Genomic DNA, 21948 nt, shown 5'->3' with positions numbered 1-21948 from the left:
ATAATTTACGTCGCAGCCAGTTTTACTTTTAAAAGATAATTCGGTTGTCTTACATATGTGCAACATGTATAAGGTTCAAATGGGATTTTTCATTTTCAACCTTGTGGTAAAATGAACTCTTCATGCATTTTTAGAGTATCTTTTGAAGGGTGATTGCAGATTTTCTAAAGATCTGGAATAAAATTTTAGAGTTTCCATTGTTCATTCAATGGCCCAAATTGGGTCAGAATACAATATTTGATAACGTTAAAAAAAGTTCTTAACATTTAATATGCTGCTTCCAAGAACTCCTCCTAACTTCGACACAGCAGCAAGTGGGGTCAAAAATGGACTTTTACAGTGCATATGAATCTAATTATTTCAGTCTTTTTGGACTGTTCATTTGTTACCCATGCAGATATGGATGTGGTGCACATAGAGGAAAACACCTAAGTGCTTGTATTACTATCTTATGGCAGGACCTAGTTTGTTATTGCCAATCAAGATGCAGCGATTCCCATGGAGTTTTCATAGAGTTATTTAAGTTTGGTGTCTGTTTTGTCACCCTTCACCCCCTAAATACGGTTAATTGCTAAATGATCAACACTGGAGCATACCAGAAACACACTTTGACATAAAATGCACCACAGAAGACTTATTTTTATATTGCATTGTATGCGCCAATATTAAATCACGGGGATTTTAATTATCTAATAATTTAAATTATCATCTATTTATTAACAGATGTGACATCACGAGGTAGCTTCCTCAAGCGAATGGTGTAGATTTTCATAATGTTCATTGCAGAAAGGTTCCAAAGCTTGTGCAATTCGTAAATATTTGCTTCCTGTATCACCCCGAGTTAAACGTTTATCAAACATGCATTTAATTTGTAAACTTAAGCATGTTGGAATGCAGTTTAGGGTATATCTGGATGCATCGACTATTATGCGTACAGTGATACGGTAGAAATACGTCATCACAGGAAAGTTAACGCACAGGAGAGGTGCAATTATGTCAAAAGTTAATCATTTTATGATTACAGCTCCTCCATCAATAAGTAACCTAATCATGTCTACAGAAAAATAAATGGCCGGCATATCTCTTTCTATAGTTTATAGATTGCCGTATTTAATCCGGGCGTTCGTGAAAAGATGAGAAAAATGGAAATCTCCCCCGCAAACACAGTCAAGATGTATACGTCTTCTAGGGTGATGTATGAATGCTACGGCCAATACATCATATTGGATCTCTCTTCAATAGGAACACTAAATAGTGAACTCTTGGCCTCTCAGTTCACTTTAAAACGTCTTTATCACAAATCAGAAAATTTACATGGATCTTAAAGACGTGCAGTATTCATAATAAATCACAGAATATGGGCAGGAGCATCGAGTACTATAAATCAAAGATGTTGTTAAAGTGTCTGACATCTTCGTAAAAAGAGAGGTAAACTGTCGCAGTTTTAAGACTCCTTTATGTGAAGAGTAGACGGTTTCAATAACAGACAACAACCTCGTCTGATTTTCTTTCAGTTGAGGTTCTTTGATAACAGATGGGGAGAACATTAATTTTGGTGCTTTAAGAAACAATGAGAGAGCAAATCGTATCTATATACTTATGATAAAACTAAACAAATCTAATAAAGAAAATTATTTTTGAAGAAAACTTTATTTATCATATGAATATGTATATGAAATATTCTAGAAAGGAATTGTTAGCACTGAAGAAATATAGAAGAAGAAACCTGTATTCATGTTTCCCAAACATATACATGTATACATGTATATGATTCTACGCATATATCTACATAATTGATCATAGCATATTATCCAGCACCCACTATTACCCTTACACAAAATTAATACTCATAACTTTTCAATATGAGGTTTTGGAATTTATTTAGGATTAATAATTATTAAAATCTTTTACTCAAAAACGAAGTAATATATTGACAAACAAGTTGAAGAAACAAAAATGACAGTGTCGTTAAAGTCATGAAGTCCGATGATTTTTTAAAAACGATACTGCTGATATTTTTGTTTCATCAACTTGTTTGTCAAAAATTTACCTCGTTTACGAAATTGTGTATACGTAGAGCATATTCTTACGTATCGAATCAACTGAGAGATATAAACCCCGTGTACAGGTGATGGAGGAAAAATAATATCGCTGCATTAGTAAGTTGACTAATGAACAGTTAATATCATCACATTAATCATAGAGCTTGGTTGTTAGATTACCATTAACGTCTTTTCAAGTAAAATATCCTATCCAAATACGAAACAGATTTGTCAGGCTTTGTGGTATCTTTTCTCTCAAATTCACCGGGATATATCGTATCGTAAGAATGGAAATAACGAATGCTGACTGAAGTTTTTCATACTAATTATTAGACAATTATTTACACATCGAATTATTGAAGGATTTTTCTTTTATTTTCTGATCAAGACAAGGAGCAAACGCCGGATGTGAGCAGGGGATGCTCATTCCTCCATGGCACCATACCCCAACTCTAGTATTTGCTCCGTCTCTGATTTGTATGGTTAAAATGAACATTTGAGCTGAAATAATGTTCCTTTTCTCCATATATTTCATCATGCCTGTGAGTAAAAGCAATTCCTGTTCCCCAGAATACATATACTTTGTATCAAATATTGTTGGGAGAGTATATTCCAAAAGATGTTGGTAGAATGACAACAATTCAAAGATGAACAAATATGACAAGCCGTGGTTGAGCAAAAGCTTACAAATACATACAAACTTGATCAGGGAATGCCTTAAAAGCATTTAAAAGGCATTATGGGGAAAGTTTAAATTATCTGTTTTCATTTTTTTTAAAATCAGAATTAATATGCATTGTATCTCTGTTTAAAAGTAAAATACTCAAAAAAGCATTTTAAAAACTGCCGCACAGCTAGTAGTGTAAGGTTTTGCTTTGTATTTGTTTGCAATCTATTAAATTAAGAATCCAGTATCTACAAAAGAAAAACAAATTAAAGTTGAACACCTGACCACATTCTACTTGGGTGTTCTAAACAATTTGTTTCTTAATCAACAGACTCCCACAATTCTCAGGGCATTTTAAATAACCCAAGAAAAGCTAGATTCTCTATGTATCATGAATTCAAGCTCATGTGTAATTGGGTCGTGAGTTAATTCAATTTCTTTGATTACACACTTGTAGGAGAACAAATAAATCAAATTATGTCGGCTAACCAGGTACTAAAAAAAATTTCAGAGTCATGATTGAAATTGGAGCAATTTTCGGTAGCTGCTGCTTTGTTTGAAAATGGTTGGTAATTACAATAATTTTCTATCACCGACGCCTCTTTTTCGTCTGAAATCCAAGGCGTTTTGTGGTAATTATATTGAAAAGAATGAATATAGAAATTCATTTTCCTTCTTTATTCCGCCTCCGAAGGATTTACTGATAAAACGATGCTCCCAGACAGCCGAAAATTGGCATTTTAACGACAGACGCATGATAGAATATGTCTGACATAGTTAGCCTTATGTTGAACATAATGGAATATGTTGTTTTGTCAGATAAAATCTCGCCAAGTGTCAACAGCTTCCAGATTGAAGAATTTCTGGAATAAATTGGTTACATCAAAGTTTTATTTTGATCCATTCATTTTGATTGATTTTGTGTTTAAAAAGGTCTAATTATGCAGATATAATTTCTTATATATATATATGTACATTGTTGTTGTATATTTTGCCTGTCTGTCTAAAAAGTATGCACTGTATGTATTTTTTTTTAAAAAATGTGTTTAGGCCTTTACTATTGAAACTATTCAATGGTGGAAAAAATCTACCTAAATGAGGGTTGCTAAACACTTCAATACCATGATCGGATCAGGGACATATTTCTAATCCTTGTCTGAACATTCTCTCAACTTAGGGGGTTTGTGTCCACTCGTTGTGACCGTTGGATCCCTGACGAACTTAGTTTATGAATTTTAAGGACTGCAACGACGTTTTGTGAGAAAATTTCAAATCTTGATTATTTTTCTTATCTTATCGACAAATTACTTTTAAGTTAAACCTTTAAAAAAATTTATTCAACATGTGCTTTGAAGTAACAACGCCTTACTTTTGTTTATGTTTTTAATTTACCTTTAAACGTTATGAAATGATTTGCTGCTTCTCAATTTGTTTTTGTTTGGTTGTTGTCTAACGTCCCTCTCGAGAATTTTCACTCACATAGAGACCTACCACCTGCCAATGAAAAGCTGCATATTTTTACCTATATATACTCGGCACTCAGGGCCATTGAGCATTGGGGGATTTTTTTTCGGGCTATCTACTGTAACACGGTATTTTGTTTATATGTTCTCACCCGTAAAACAGTCTCCAGGTCCCACAGTGGGATTTGAAAGATCAACTCCTTACTCCAAAACTATAGAGCAAACGTCATACCACTGCGCCACGCGGGCTCTTCAATGAGAGAAAGTGTATTTAAAATAGTTTTTGCACTACATTTTTTAAAGGTGTTGTTTATCATTTATTATAATATAATTTAAACAATATTTTATTCACAGGTGTTAAAGTGAATAGGATTGGGCAGCAGTCTCAGCCTACTTTAGCCCTCTCCCTTATAACAGTTTATAACTTAATAATATAATTTTCTGTATTCTCCTTCATGTTTGACCAACCAGAGAAGAAACAACATGCAATACTTCTAAAATTTACACAAAATGTTTCTGTTCGTGACCTCGACTTTTTTTCATTTATTTATTTGGCAAAGTCAAATATTCAGCTACTGTTCTCGGTGTTTATTGAACCATTTATTTATTAAACAATAATGTTTTTCATTGCTTCCTCAAACTTTACAATGAATTATTTTTTTTAATATGAAAGAAAGTATATTAAGGTATTTTGCATTAGTTATATGTATACTAGTCCCACTGTTTTCGATATAACCATCTTGACATGAATCAATTTTTTTTTATTAAACTAAGAGACCTAAAATCGACTAAATATGCATTTGCTTTTGAAAACCATTTTTCTATAAAATGATGATGAAGATGATTTTTATATCTTGTGATACCAACATCCGTTACGGCTATCTTGAAAGATGGCCAGCACGTCTCTTCATAAATTTAATAATTATCAATTTTATTACCATACGAGTGCTGAAATTTATAGAACATGTTGAGAGAATTTGATGTCTTTTTGAATTAAGATTAAATGTTTATCTTCAACAATAACAAATTAATTTCCTTTTCTTCATTTAATTGCAATTTTTATTTCAACACAATGACCAGTTTAATGTACATGTAGCTATTTTTATCTACAAATAATTTTGATATGTTTTAGTACTTTTGTATGGAACAAGTAATTTAAAAAGAATAATTATATCGATTTAGCTTATAATGGACATGCAAATATATAGTGCACTTGAATTTTTCAGCAGAATTTTGAAATCTTTTTATTAAATTGTTTGTAAGGTTTTTTTAGCCTTAAAACAAGAAAGGTTGAAGAAACTGTAAGATTTGGATTTACTGCAAGGTGACCAAGCTTACTTATTATTTTCTACTGAAAAGGACAACGACCTTTTTGTATCTACATATATTTTTTAGCAACAAACACGTACTTGTACATCACTTCGATCCATTTGCATGGGTACATGGACTCTACTGGGAGTTTTTTCTTCTAGTTTCCACTGAAATATTTTATAATCATCAATGAAACTAAACAGATCTTTTATCAATGGGAACAACTTATACTACCTTTATAATGTCAAATTACTTGTTATTACATTAAGCATTCGAAGGATTATTAATGATACAAAGTTAAATGAGTCAAAATCAAAAACCTCGCAAGCTTTTGGCTATTTGGTTCATGCAAATATTCGAAAAAAATGATTTAAATTTACGCATTTTTTGGATCAATCCTTTAATATTTCCTGTCAGGATACTGTAATTTTTTTTTTTTTGTTCTTTAAAAATGTTGACGCTGTTCGAAAAATGTTTCGGTCGAAATTTACATGTATCATTTTTTATTTTATGAATTCAATCAAGGTAAATCTAATCCTTTAATATTTCCTGTCAGGATACTGTAATTTTTTTTCGTTCCTTAAAAATGTTGATTTGTCGCTGTTCGCATCAAAGTGAGTTGAAAGGTTTAGAAGCGGTGTTGGGTAACTGAACAGTTTCGGTCGAACATTAAATGTAAATACTTGTATCAGAATCACATTAAACATGTTTATATTTTATGAATTCAATCAAGGTAAATTCAATGATACTGATCTTTTTTAATGCTCTTCTCGATCAAATAAATATAAGTAAACTTAGGAATATGGAACTCTAATAATACATCTGTCTTCAAATGTTTTAATTTTTCTATTAACGATTCAATGAAATACATGTATTAACTTTATCTGTATGCATTGTTATTGTCAAAATCTTTCATTCAAACAGAAGATTGATTGAATGTATGTTGTTTAATGTCCCTCTTGAGAATTTTGCACTCATATGGAAACGTCACCTCTTGCGGTGAATTTTGTCCTATACTCGGCACTAAGGGCCATTGAGCAGTGAGGGTTCATTACCGTGCCAGCACCTAATGCGATAAAAGGACCTCGGTTTATACGGTCTCATCCGAGGATCTGGTCTCCACGTCCCACGGTAGGATGCGACGTACATGCATATAAGGATCAACTTCTAGCGCAGACACTCTAACTACTGCGCCACATGAGCTGAAACAGAATAAAAAATGATCATACTACCATATTCGAGTTCACGTTAAATTCCTTGCAATCGAGCTAGAAATATATACCTGTATATTTAGAAACTAATATTAAATTTTTAAAGTATCATATAAGGTACATGTAACATAGCTCATCCAAACAAAAATGAAACCCAAAATGATGATCTAAATTCACACATGCAAATGATATATTGCCTTCAGAAATAGATTTAGTCTCGTCTTTCTCAAGCCTGAATGACTAAAGGCAAACTATAAAAATAATGATTTGTTGACGCATGAATGAAATGGCCATGAAAAAAAACCGATCTACCATTCACAAATGTTCTTTCATTGCTACAATGCAAACCAAACTACCGATATGAGAAATCACTATGTATATTTTGACACGTTGTACCAGTAATAGCTACAGAGGAGCCTCGAAGCAGTCGTTGAGTAATTGAATTTTGAGTCAAGATGTCGATTATCCACGTGGATTTCATGTCTCTCTCAGCTATAAACCTTGGACGAATTATTACCATTAACAGTATTTTTCAAATCAAAAGTTTTTTCACAGAATTAGAAATGATACGGTACCTTTTACCTAAGCCTATGTGCGATAAGTTGTATTACAAAATAAACTTGAATATGATTTTGATCTCAGATAAATGATAAAATATCAACTCGAACAAATTTTCTTACCTGCACACTTAAAACTCAGCGTCAGACATTTTATCGGGCTAAAATATTTTTCTTAATGTGTGACGAATCTGTATGAACATCGCGTTGCAGACGTAGATAAACTGCAAGAGCCTTACAAACAAAGTTAAAATTCTCTTTTTATAATACACAGTTTAAGTTCTGTGTTAACTGTAGCATAATCCATGTCATTTAAAACCTTATCTGAACCTTATTTTTAAAACCTTATTTGAAAGAACAATTTTTGAAAAGTTTCAATGAAAAAAAAAAAGTCCGGAAATAACAAATATCTGAATTTCTTTCATTTTTTTCAATATAAGTGCAATGTAGCAGCGCAAAAGACGAAGGCGAAAAGAGAAAATGTTTCTGACGATTTAGGCCTAAACTCTTTGCGTCGCTAAAGAAATCGGCCGAGTTCGTCTTTTAGCTGTTGCATCCCCTCGTAGTACTTACACGAATTTGTAATGCAAAGATTTAAAAAATATTATATGTAGATGTATCACTGTATTAAAACTAAAAATTTTCGAACCACTCCCTTATATTAACTTAGTGTGAATTTGCACTAAAAATCGGAAATAGTTAATTAGATGTGCAGCTGATGCACCATCCAGCTGTGGCGCGCGGGGATAAACGTCTGCTTCTTAAGCTTAGCGGGAAAAAACTCAAAAGATACCACCGCGGCAGGCTATTTTAAAGACAAAACCGTGCAGACCTTCCGAAAATAACCCGGATGAAGTCAATAGATATTGGTATTGTAGATTATCGAGATAATTCGTTTTGACACTTTTGTACTTTTAAACAATATGAGACGGAAACTACAACTGTATAATATTTGGACTTTTTTGGTTCCTTTCAAAGCGCTACGTTAGACCTTGAAAGCAAGGCCAGCAACCGTCGGTTTACTTAAAGTAATAATTTGTACATGATACTGGATAGAGACTGCTCTCCGCACATTGTAGAAACCACATCCAATCCAAAAACAAAAAAAGAACTGATCAAAAAGGCATACATTTAATTTCTATTGCGCGGATGAAACAGATGGCTATGTTGGTGGTGGTGGTGGGGGAGGGGGTCTGGACTTTCTGTCGTATTCCGTCAAAAAAAAGCCTAATAAGCTACTTTTTGAAACAAGAATTTATAAAAAATGAAATATTATCTTGAAAAATTTACAAAGTTTATTTTATTTTGAAATCTTAACCTTAGTAACTTAGATGGAATTATTCCGCTTGTAACTTTGTACAAAAGAGGTAGATCGCATTACAATCGTTTCACGTAGGGAATGAACATAAATGTACAGACAAGAAAGAAAGAGAGAGGAAGAGAATACTTTTCATCATTACTTTCAATTTATTGAACGAACGAATCCAATTTATACCTAATCCTGTTAGTAATTATGTGCTTGGCGAAGATAAAAAGACACTAATAATAAAAATAATAGTATAAACATTTGTTCAATCAAAAAAATACGTAACTTTACCACCCAGATTGTGTCTGATTAATTTCATTTATATATCAAGGCGATTCATTTGGCGCATTAAATCATCCTCTACATTTTTCATTTATTTGCATAAACACTTGATGAAAGAAAAAACATACTAATCTCAATATATATCAAATCAATATTTTGTCTTTACATATTACACAGCATGTCGTTAGCTATAAAATTTCATCTTTTATCGATAACTGGTGTCTTAGGCGTTCCAATCCGATGTAACTCATAAAAGCAGGTTCAAAGAAACTTCAGATCGTAAATATTTGTTTATACATAGGAACTGTTGCACGTGTAAAAACATGGATTCACTACATAATTTGTGAAAGTTAGATCGATATTTTAAACTTTATTTAACGTCATCAGTGCTCTATACATTGTAAACCCAATATCCGCTTTACCCATATAAAGGTCTTGTCACAAGGAATACAAATATGAAATATATCAAAGTCATAGCTCCATCCAGTCAAAAATTAAATATGGGCAAGGTTAAAGTTTGTGCGGACAAACAGACAGACGGACGGACACGGCAAAAACTATGTATCCCTAAATCTTCGATTACGGAGATATAAAATGTAAAGTGTAATTTTTGTTGTTGAAAACCTTTAAACTTTACAAATTAATTAATGTGATACGTAGATAAAATTGTAAAAACTTACCAAAATCGTGTGAATATGTTATATATTTTTTAATTTTCAATACAATAGAGAAAAAAAGAATTGGGTTCAATTGTATTGGACAGGCTGCCAACATGTGCCTATTCACGGGCGCGATCCCACTACTGCAGAACATGGGGACTTCTGCCTGCTGTGTTTCCACCCTGGGCCGATACGTCCCTCCTTAGACAACCTGGACACCCTGGGCTCCCCCGAGGTGACCATATTGATGCCATGCTTAGTGCGGACGCCCGATCGACATAGGTCACATGAGAGCAGGACTCCCGCCCTCAAATCGTCCACCAACCCTGACCTCCAAGTAGCTAGATTACAGGAGCACGCCACAACTCCCAGTCGATAGCTTCCTGAAAAAAAATCCTTATAATCCTCACATCTGTGTTATAACATTTTTTTTGTCGTTTGAATCAAATAAAATTTTGATTTTTTTTTTTAAATTAAACAAATTAATATTGATGCAAAACGAAGCATAAATTAAAATGAATTTATATATAATGTACAGCAATATGGTATTATGGTGACGTAGTCGCACACTACATGTATCATTAAGGACACGTGTCTTATCGCCGGTGGCTATTGTTAGAGTTATAGTTCAGTAAACATCAATTTATATGTTTACACTATTCAAGAACAGTGAAGAAAATTTCCAGTTAGTTCATTGCATGAATGAATTTTTACATCAACTTACAGAGTGAAATCCTTTCTTAATAAATGTCAAGAATACATAATCAGAAATATTTACAGTGCTTTCTTGCATTTTTAAATGTAAAAGATAATGGAAATAATTCTGCAATTTAAGAATAAGAAACCTGATTCTGACTTAAGGTAGTCTGATCGTCAGGTCTATAAAATTAGCAGTTAAGTTATCAAAAATACTCATAAAAGTATCTCTGAATCCACAAAGTTATGTGAATTTATCCACAGTATTTTTTCAAAGTTAAATATTAAAGTTAATCATATTATATAGGGAAAATTGTCAAATCTCCAAAATTTTTGCAGGAAAAGCGAATTGGAATATCAGCAATGTATTTTCTAATTGCAAATAAATCGACAAATATATTTTAGGTTGAAAAATGATAGGTATCCAGGCATTCAGAGAAATTGTCATGATTTTTATACTTATTTGATATTTTTTATCTTCTATTTCCGTCATGTATTCTATTACACATAGTGTAAAAGGCTTTTGCTGTCATTGCAAGACACCACAAATCACTTCTTAATTCATATTATGCTAATAAACATTGGTATCTAAGACTGAATTCAAGAAAATTTTATTTCTTTAAAACTGTAATTTTTTTCCTTTTATAGGATACAAATGTCAACTTTTATAAGACCTTTTCTATCTATGACTTCCAAAAAACCTTTAATCTTATAAAGATGAAGAAAATGAAAATTGTTGCATGAAAAAAAAAAATCATTTTCAAGCTTCATTTTGATGCATTTCAAATAAAATATTAATTTTTGGAGTTATCCTTCCTGGCCGAGGATCGGATATCCTTAAGTTATCCACAAACCTGGAATTATTTTGAGGTATCAGACTTTATTATTTTTTATACCCCCCCCCGCTTGAAAAGTGGGAGGGTATAATGTAATCGGGATTTCCGTCCGTCCGTCCGTCTGTTACGCTTTATCTCTTATCCGCAACTCCTCTTATACTACTGAGTGAAATTTAATAAAACTTTCACAGAATCTTTATTACATATTGCCATTGTGCACCTCCTATTTTACTTTTTTATTCGACACGTATTTTAGGTTTCCCATAGCAAAACATGAACATTGCCATTATATGTTTACCTATGACGTCACATTTAGAAGCTTCTGGATAAAACAAGAATATCAGCAGGCTCGTTTAAAGTCAACATTTCGTAAATTCTATGGTCGATACAATGACCTTGTCAGCGAATACAATTTATCATTGAGTCAAATGCTGACGGACGTTTTTCATACAAATTGTTAGTCCATTATTTATACACTGAATTGACGACGGATTTTTCCTTTATTTCCTGATCATGACAAGGAGCACACGACGGGTGTGACCGGTCAGCAGGGGATGCTCACTCCTCCATGGCACCTGATCCCACCTCTTATGTTTCGGAGCTCCGTGTTTGCTCTGCTCCTTGTTTGTATCGTGTTATGGACTTTGAGATTGGATACTGTTCGTTATCTCCATATTCTTCTTGTAAGCTATGCATACTGATTCCTGGACTCTGTCTGTTGGTCTATTTCCATTTTATAGAGCAAATATTGAAGATGTAGTACTACACTGTAGTAATGGCTGGTACTGCACAAAGTTAACTTTTTAAATTGCTCATCTTTTATATGATTATCGCCCATGACGATATAAAAATTCCTGGTTACAGATGTCTGATTTTTTCATAGACACATATATATAGTAAAGAGGGAACCTACTCTCTCCCCCAATTTTCTGTAAAAAATAATGATTTACTGTCATCAGTTTATTGCACAATAGAATTGGCTGGTCGGTCCCTACCATTTTGAGAGCAAATAAAATGATATTTCTGCTATGTAAAGGACATCAGTGTTTTTCCTCTCAAGGAAGTTGACATCTTAACTAGAATCTCATTAGAACTTCATAGCACCTGAAATAAGATTTTTGAGGTTGGACAATATGTTCCTAATTGGGCTTGTTCGAGATTTTAAAGTTTAATATATAGTTGTTAATTATAATTCCTACTCCCTGCTTCCACCTCTTTCAAAATCAACGAAACAAGTCGTGTTCCGAGGGATCGAAGATTTCAAACTATTAATTTAATGTATATTAATAACACGTATAAAAGATGTTTCGATACTTTGAAAACATATTAATTTATTACTTTAAGATTTTAAAATCAATAAAACATGTATTTACATTTTTTATACTTAGTAAAGGTATTCACTAATACTAATAATATTCTATTATATTTCATGTTAAACTATATTTTGATAGTTGTAAAAATAAACGAATTCGGATTGAAGATTTTTTAACTTTTTTAAAATAAAAAAAAATACTCAATTTTTTAAAAATCATATTTTTCGCCTATTCCTATTGAAATGATTTTAAAAAGGTTTAAAAAAAACAGAAAAAAGAGTTGGGTTCAATTGTATTGGACGGGCTGCCAACATGTGCCTATTCACGGGCGCAATCCCACTACTGCAGAACACGGGGACTTCTGCCTGCTGTGTTTCCACCCTGGGCCGATACGTCCCTCCTTAGACAACCTGGACACCCTGGGCTCCCCCGAGGTGACCATATTGATGCCATGCTTAGTGCGGACGCCCGATCGACATAGGTCACATGAGAGCAGGACTCCCGCCCTCAAATCGTCCACCAACCCTGACCTCCAAGTAGCTAGATTACAGGAGCACGCCACAACTCCCAGTCGACAGCTTCATGGATTAATTTTCCTTATAATCCTCATATCTTTGTTTTTATATTTTTTGTTTGTTTGATTTTAATGTTGAAAAATTGGATTTTAGCATTTATTTCAGATTAAACAAAATATATTAATGCAAAACGAAGCAAAATGATTTTTATATAAAATGTATAGCAATATGGTACTATGGTAACGTAGTCGCACACTATCATTATGGACACGTGTCTTATCGCCGGTGGCTATTGTTGGAGTTATAGTTCAGTAAACATCAATTTATATGTTTACGACATGCAAGAACAGTGAGAAATATTTTCGAATTAGTTCTTTGCATGAATGAATTATTACTTCAACTTTCAGAGTGAAATCCATTCTAAATAAATTAAATGTCATGAATACATAATCAACTATTTTTGCAATTTTAAATATAAAACAAAATTGAAATTTTTCTTGAATTTAAATTTAAAACATGATTGTGACGTAAACCTTTTGTTTGAGTTGTTCATTCTATAGCTTAGTGTTGAGCTAACTCCCCTAACAATCCATTAAGGTACTTGTTTACTCACGATATTTTAACAACAACGGGTCGCCATACTTAAAAATGTCGTAAAATTAACAAAATGTGTAAATGAATAGTTTTGTATTTAAAACTATAGTTTAGAGTAAAACATTACATAAATAACCAACATTTATGTCTATGTTACTCTAATATTTACAATCCATCGAAAATATACTGTTTACGACATATGCCGTATCAGCGCGGTAAAATGTAAACAATCGTCTGTCAATGAGACTGCACTGACATGTATGACTATGGCACACTGGAAAAAGCAAGGCTTTTCCAAGAAAACGTCACAGTACAGGAAGAATTCTCAGATTCTGAAAAACCGTTGGGCAGAAAATAGATTAATTTAGATCATGATTACGATGTGAGTCGAGCTGTGGGGGATGAGACTGGAGAAGATCACCATGATGACAATTACATACCAGAACCGGCAGGTAGAGACGTCTCCGTCTCCTTCAACGATCCAGAAAATTCCAGGTAAAGATGAAGACTATATAGAATCTCTTAATGATAATATTCTGTAGTATTAAATATGCGTAAATCTTTCGTAACGAATTATCGTTGCCTACTGTACATGAAATAATAAACACTGATTTATAAAGAGATCGAGGAATATAACCAAGTCCATCAGCTGCTAATCCGACGTACAATGTCAGTAACATGTAACCTATGCTATCAATAGCTACGTAGGTATTTAAACCTACCCAAAGTAACAATTTTTACCTACTTTTGGTATTATCTATATTTTGTGGTGAAATGACTGAACGACGCAACATGTTTTATATATATTAATTAATACCATCATTTTTGATACAGTCACACTAATGATGAATAAGACAAAATTTTGACCAAAAATTGATTACTTTCTGAATCGGAAATTTTACATTAGTTTCTATGCAAAATTGATCATATACAAAGTAATCATTTTTGGTCAAATTTTTGTCTTGTCCATCATCAGTGTGTCTGTTAGTGTATCAGGAAATTCAGTGCTGACCATGTTGCGCCATTCATGCATTTGGCCACAAAATGCAAGTAAAACAGAAAGTAGGTAAAAATAACTACTTTGTGTAGGTTTGAATATCTATGTAGCTATTAATAGGTAGAAATAGTCTGTGGGCTGGACCTGTTCAATTTTATTGCATGATCAATGCACAATTGTTACAATGTATAAGTGATCATTTACATTGTTTTCTTTTTACGAGTATTTCAAAGTAAAGGGTAAGAGATCATTTGTAAAAGTCTAAGTTATGAGGTTTATGAACAAAATCGCTGTGGACCTTACAACAGATTGTTATTTCAAAGCAACATTTTTGTCAATTGAAGCTGTCAATTTGACCAGTTGCCTGTTCATAGGGAAAAAACTGCAATGAACTTTAAAGTTAATCCAAATAACACTTATTTTGCTTAATGAAGATATGACACTGCATGGAGAGAAGGGAGAAGGGTGGTGGAACTTGGGGTATTGGCAGATGGGCTCTCGGGTTGTGGAGTTTGTGGCATACCTCTCCATCTTTCACATACCTTGGGGATACTAACTTGTGGCTTGGGTTCATTCCTGAAAGTCCAGTGCCAGAATACAGCGTGCCATCATGTAAATAAAATAGCCACTGGAAAGCGACATGGAAAAATATGGGATGCAAATACCAAGCTTGCCACAGGTACATATTTTGTATTAATTTTTCAATTACAGAACATGTATATTATGAACCAGATTAATATCCTGTCATAAATTTGTTTTATTTTTCATAAATGCATCTGAATTATATATTTTTAGGAATGGTGCATACAGGTATGGGGCCATCTCAAGTGAATACCTTCCTAACATCATTGAATATCCCCCCTATCAGTTCCCGAACTCTGCAGATCAGACAAAATGAAACAGGAACAGTGATGGAGAAAATTGCAGAGGAAAGCACCAGACGCAGCCTTGACGATGAAATTCAGGCAACCATAGAGTATGTACATACAGAAAAGAACTCACTTAGTAGGAATATTTATAGTGAATTCACGGATAAAGTGAAGTTTTTTGTGTTCCCAGCAAAAATTCTTCACATTTTTAAAATAAAATTATATGTGGTTATAAGGAACTCTAATGTAACAAATTTACAGATATATTGAACTGAATTTATTTTCAGCAATTCATAATGAAAACATATTAATAGAATGTTTTGTAACAATTATTTCCTTACATATTCAGTAAAAATACCCAAAGGAAAATGTGTAAATTAATTGTCAATTTTTTTTTTTATATTCATGTAAGTTTTTTATACTGACATAACCAATAATGGATATATTCATAGGTCTCCAGGACTTTGCTATAACCAAGTTTTACTGTATTTCTATTCTGATACTCATATAGTATATATATATGCATCTTTTGCATTTTACATTTAAGAAGTAAATCATAATTTTCACATTTAAAAAGTATAGATTTTAAGGGATTAACCTCAATCAAGTTGGAAAAAAAAACTCGCTTCATGTTTCTGATAGCTTCCTTATGATTTTTAAGGTGTGAAGGTACAGACGAGCTAACGGTCAGTGTCGACGCAGGTTGGCAGAAACGAGGCAGTGGGCGATCCTTTGACAGCCTCTCTGGTATGTTGTGCATTTTTTTTGTGCATTTATGCCTAGATTGATAGATCAGGGGCGTATACTGTTTTTAGCTCACCTGAGCCAAAGGCTCAAGTGAGCTTTTCTTATCAAAATTTGTCCGTCGTCTGTCATTGTTGTTGTCGTTGTCGTAAACTTTTCACATTTTCATCTTCTTCACAAGAACCACCGGGCCAATTTTAACCAAACTTGCTACAAAGTATCCTGGGGTAAAGAGGATTCAACTTGTTCAAATGAAGGGCCACGCCCTTTTCCAAGGGGAGATAATCATGAAATAGAGAAAAAATAATGGCATTTTTAAAAAATCTTCTTCTCAAGAACCACTAGGCTAGGAAAAATGAAACTCATGTGGAATCATCCTTCGATAGTGTAGATTCAAATTTGTTTAAATCATGACCCCCAGGGGTAGGGTGGGGCCAAATGACCGATAAAAGTTTTACATAGGAATATAATGGGAAACCTTTTTAAAATCTTCTTTTCAAGTACTTCAAAGCCATGCTTAGTTATATTTATAGGGAATCATCCTCAGGTAGTGTAGATTCTAGTTTTTTCAAATCATGACCCCCTGGGGGGTTAAAATTCAAGCCCCCACCCACCCACCCCCACCCCCACCTCAGTAAACTTTTAGTTCTGATCTGATATGTGCTTTTTCCAAGCCAATTGCTCAGGTGAGCGATGTGGCCCCTGGGCCTCTTGTCCTGTACGTCTGTTTTTGTCTGTCTGTTGTAAACTTAAACCTTCGCCATAACTTTCACATTTGGTATGCATACTCCACTTCATGTAATTACGCTCTTTCAAATGACACCTAGGTCATTGATGTGACCTTGACTGGGCAATAAGCTTTTTCAAACTTTTACCATAACTTGAACCATAGGAGATCGAGATTTCATATTTGGTATGCATACCTCACTAATTAAGCTCTTTCAAATGACATCAAGGCCAATAACCTTGTTTCCTTGACTTATGACCTGTATGCTAAAAATAGTTTTTTGGAACTTTGTTCCACTGGGCACATAGTGTTTCACAAACACAACTTTTTTCTTTTAATAGGAGTTGAATGTGTAACAAAGTAAAAATCCAAATGTTTTATAATATATTTTTGAATAAATATATTTCTTAACATATATGAATATAACAGATTTATTCCTTTGATAACTGAATCTGCATAACTTTTTATTTGAAACATATTTTTAGGTCATTGCTCCATGATTGGATCCCAGACAGGCAAAGTCATTGACTATGAAATTAGAACAAAATGTTGCAAAATTTGTGAGAGTGCCACAAGAAATGGAAAAGACCCCAAAGATCATGACTGCCGAAAAAACTGGGAAGGTATGTTATTCTCTCAGAAAGAGAAATGACCCACTTATCCCTTTCCCTCTATTCTCACCTTAACTAAAAACTTGTTATGCAAATGCATGTACTTTAAACTGCTTGAAAGCACTTGAGAAAAACATTTAGCAAGCAAATTAATTGTGTGCGAGACATGACAATCAATACAACCCATGAGTATGGTGTCCAGATAGGCCCTTTAGATACAAAAGCTCACCAGTGATTTAAGAAAAGCAGGCTTTTGCACTTACAAACAAACAACAAATCAAATGAGCACAACTTTAAATAACACCAACAGGCAACATGCCATCACACTTAAATAACCTAAAAAAAATATTGTAAAACAACAGCATCCTAGAATATAGGATATATATTATAAGTAAAAGTAAATAAAAATGAAAAGTTATTGAGCAAAGTTAGGTTTTCACACTATATTTGTTAGAAAAAATAAAGGAAATTCATTTAATTAACCACCAGATATAACTTAAATTTTTAGATATGATATCTTAAGCTGTCAACAATCAGTCTCATACATTTTAATTTTGAAATGTGATCATTTTTATACATCTCAATTTAGCTTTAACATTTCTATATAGGAAGCTCTAAAGCAATGGAAAAGGATATGGTGGCTAAAATGGTCTCCAGAAAAGTGGAAGAAGGGGTGAACATAACGAATGTGGTTGCAGATGAGGACACCACTACCTTTTGTCATTTGAGAAATGTCCACTCAAACATTACAAAGATTAGTGATAAAAACCATATAAGGAAAATTTTCACTTCAAATTTGTATGGTTTGCAACCAAAACACAGATCACTGAGTACTAAAGTTATTCGGTACTTTGTAAAATGTTTTAACTACATGTTGTCACAAAACCAAGGAAATACAGAGGGGGTACAGAGAGGGTTGGAAGCATTAAGCAGGCACCCTTTTGGTGATCACAGCGCTTGCAATGAATCTTGGTGTTCCCAAATCAGCAATCCGAAACAGAAATATTCTGCTTTGCCATATGGAAAACCACTCAAGGACAGCCATCTTCAAGAGTCCATTCAACTCATCTGCTCCAAGCTGCTGAAGGACACTTCCAAACTTTCAAGATTAGGAAGTACACAAGCAAATGAAGCGTTCAACAAAGCTGTCTCCCTAAAAGCTCCCAAGAATCATCACTTTGGTGGATCTGCAAGTCTCAGTTACAGAGTTGCAGCAAGTGTTGCAGAGAAAAATGCAGGGCAGAAATATCTGATTGAGGTAAGTCATAATTATAGTTATGCAGTTGTCTGATGATGACAAATAACAATTCATATTCTGTAGAAGTACTTTTTTCAGCGTGGTTTTAATGTACACTATGATTGCCGTCACAAATTTAAACAGAAATTTGTCCAAGCGTACTTAATATGAATATAAGAAATATAGTGAAAATCTAGAAAAACGACATAATTTTTTACCTGCGAAAATTGAGATTTCGCAGAATTATGACCCCATGGAAAAAATTATGTCTACAGTATTAAAGATTAAGGTCACAAGTGAATCAGTGATATACTAGTAAATTTATTGAGCTTTGGCATTATAACATGTTGATAATTTTAATAGGTGAACAGAGGAGTTGGTCTCTCCCCAGGAAGACACACAAGAAAATTCTGTTACTTGCGGGATTCTCAATCAAGAAAAAGAAAAGCCATTGCCAGAACAAAGACTGCAAAAAGGAAAAGAATGCAGTTGAAAGCCAAGAAGTAAGTTTTTAAATCAAAAGCTAATAAGTTATGTATACAGGGAAATTTTGGCTCATTGAATTTTCATCCCTTTCACCCTCTTCTTCATTGGCCGAATTTAAAACGGGGTGATTTCAAATTACACAGCATAATTTCTAAAACAGAACTATGACTGGTTGAATGGAAAATGGAGCAAAATTATTTGCAAGTGCAAAACAGCAAAAAATAACCCTGTATACAGAATTACGTACTCCACCTCCAACCTCTTTGTGGGGTTTGATTGTGTTGGACTCCGCTGTTTGTCATATACCTGGAGCTTTATCTTAATTTTGTAAGGTATTCATAACGATATTATTAAATGTTGACAGAACAAAATTGGTTGTGCATTTCATGCATACTCAAATATTTTAACTTTGCTCATTTTGTAAAGTTTTGAAAATTAATTTTGTTTTGAGGGTTCAAATACTAGTTGTTCAGTTATAGATTTTCAAAATTGTATTGTCTTTGCAGAGTCCAGACTACAGTATGTAAAGAGATAAGAGAGGGCCCAACATATCAGTCTGGGGTTGGAATATCTGATTCCAATGTTGTAGTTGATGAAATTCCACCACCCTCATCTGAACCACAACAGCAGAGTTTGTCAACCAAAGACAAAAAATTTGTCTTTTTTGACCTGGAAACAACAGGACTTGGTATTGATGAATTTTATTTCTCTAAACTAAATTTGTACAATTGGTTTTATGGAAAACTTAAAAAAAAAGTTGTCTTATCTAATTTATAAAATATGAAAGAAAGCCAATGCTGATTTTGGTACAAAAAATTAAAAAGATAATGAATGCTATTGTAGATTTTGGTAGTTTTTTTTTGTAATAAATGTTTTTTTTTTATTTCAGCGAGAACATCACACATTCTACAGGTGGCTGCCATTTGTGGGAAGGAGACATTTTCTTCCTATGTAATGCCTAAGAAGCCAATTACACCCTCTGCCTCCACAATTACCGGCCTAAGGCTGGATAATGGAACCCTCTATCACCATGAGAGAAGAGTCAATGCTGTTTCAATTTCCAATGCACTTGGCTCTTTTTTAAGCTTTATTGAGAAGCAAGGCAATGTTATTTTAGTTGGCCACAATATCAAAAGTTTTGATGTTCATGTTCTTTTTCAAGCTCTAGATTCTTGTTCGCTATTGGATCGAATGTCAAAATGTGTACAAGGTTTTTTAGATACTAGATTTCTATTCAAACTTGTCCATCCAAATTTGTGTTCATATAGCCAGCAATATTTATCAGAAGTGCTACTAAAATGTACTTACAATGCACATGATGCTGTAGAGGATGTTTTAGCTTTGCAGAGGTTATTTGATACTGTTCATTTTTGTGATGGCGAACATTCATCTTGTACATTTACATTTCAGTATGCTTTGAGTGTCCATAACTACCAGAAGGTTGTAGATAGAAACATTCCATCCTTACAAGGTTTGATTGATAAAAATGTTTTGAGTGTCAGAATGGCAAAGAAGGTGGCAGGTAGTGGCCTAAACTATGAATGTCTCAGATTAGCACATTCTAGAAGTCCTGATGGCATTTATAATCTATTCACTGAGCTGTATGACAACAAATCTGTCAGAGTTACGAAGTGCAAGAAAATTATTGATAATGTTACCCAGTTTTTCATGTCTTCAAACGAAAGTTAAATGATCACTAGATGTATATTCTCTGGAGTTTTGCTTCTTGTACTTTGCTCACAAACATTGAGGTCATATTGTGCAAAATTCATGAAAGAAGTTGATCATTAGTTTTGTCTTGAAATGGATGATGTTGAGTCATATAAGAAATAGTACATTCTATCTTTTACTTTGTTCATGCATTAATTCATTTTTGATTTATTAATCATTACATTTATTGCATGTAAATTTAATTTATTTTAACTAAATGATTCAAAAATTAATTTTAAATTATATTGAGTGTACTGGTTTTTTCATACACGGCGTGTGTATTGCAGAATTTTGTATGATCTCTTGGTTTTGCTATGATTTAAATCGAGAATGTGTAGAATATGGGACAAGGGATTGTAATTAAGTTTGTTTCCCTTACTTTCCTAGAATAATGTCCATAAACTATTTTTGAAGTTCAAAAAATCACACCGAGTTGACATGAAAAGATTTTGTCAAGCAATTCAACTTCTTTTTATTACACATTATAAGGAGAAATAATGGAATATCACATGAAATTGAAAAATAACAGAGGAAATTCAGGTAAATGGTAATAAAATATCTCAAAATTTTTATCATTGACACCCACTTTGTGATTTATTTTTATTTATTTCAGGGTGATTTCTGTATTTATAAAACAATTAATAAGAGTTATCATCAGCCAAATTTTTAGAATATTTGAATGAAAAAAGGTTTATTTATTTGCATAAAATGTCATGAAACGGAGGAAATTCAGGTTATTTGTAACAAAATATCTCAGAATTTTGGTCATTTACACCCACTTTGTGATTTATTTTTATTTTTTAGAAGATGTTCTCTGTATGTATAAAACAACCAATAAGAGTTATCATCAGCCAAATTTTTAGAATATTTGAATGAAAAAAGGTTTATTTATATGCATAAAATGTCATGAAACAGAGGAAATTCAGGTTATTTGTAACAAAATATCTCAAAATTTTGATCATTGACACCCACTTTGTGATTAATTTTTATGTCTTAGAAAATGTTCTCTGTATGTATAAAACAACCAATAAGAGTTATCATCAGCCAAATTTTTAGAATATTTAAATGAAAAAAGGTTTATTTTTATGCATAAAATGTCATGAAACAGAGGAAAT

General features: G+C 33.0%; 1 protein-coding gene across 1 annotated transcript; it reads left to right on the top strand.

Moving 5' to 3' along the window:
- Nucleotides 1-15000: 15000 nt before the first annotated feature.
- LOC134248020 (uncharacterized) lies at nt 15001-21368 on the top strand. The gene is made up of 8 exons (XM_062730436.1): nt 15001-15128; nt 15245-15425; nt 15980-16065; nt 17275-17412; nt 18009-18658; nt 19001-19140; nt 19630-19811; nt 20013-21368. Exons 2-8 carry the CDS (start codon nt 15247-15249, stop codon nt 20810-20812), a joined length of 2175 nt encoding a protein of 724 aa, XP_062586420.1. The 5' UTR covers nt 15001-15128; nt 15245-15246; the 3' UTR covers nt 20813-21368.
- The last annotated feature ends 580 nt before the right edge of the window (nt 21369-21948 follow it).

The sequence above is a fragment of the Saccostrea cucullata genome, unplaced genomic scaffold, assembly GCF_032062105.1.
Source record: "Saccostrea cucullata isolate Sc308-1 unplaced genomic scaffold, CSIRO_AGI_Scuc_v1 ctg502, whole genome shotgun sequence".
In the NCBI taxonomy this organism is placed as follows: Eukaryota; Metazoa; Mollusca; class Bivalvia; order Ostreida; family Ostreidae; genus Saccostrea; species Saccostrea cuccullata.
Note: the sequence above shows the minus strand (reverse complement) of the source record. Positions and strands in the feature narration are given on the sequence as shown.

Bases quoted from the DNA above. Each gene is read 5' to 3' on its own strand.
- LOC134248020 (XM_062730436.1), top strand. From the start codon at position 15,247: ATGGTGCATACAGGTATGGGGCCATCTCAAGTGAATACCTTCCTAACA. The intron at 18,659-19,000 runs GTAAGTCATAAT...TAATTTTAATAG, and splicing joins GGCAGAAATATCTGATTGAG to GTGAACAGAGGAGTTGGTCT. The intron at 19,141-19,629 runs GTAAGTTTTTAA...TTGTCTTTGCAG, and splicing joins ATGCAGTTGAAAGCCAAGAA to AGTCCAGACTACAGTATGTA.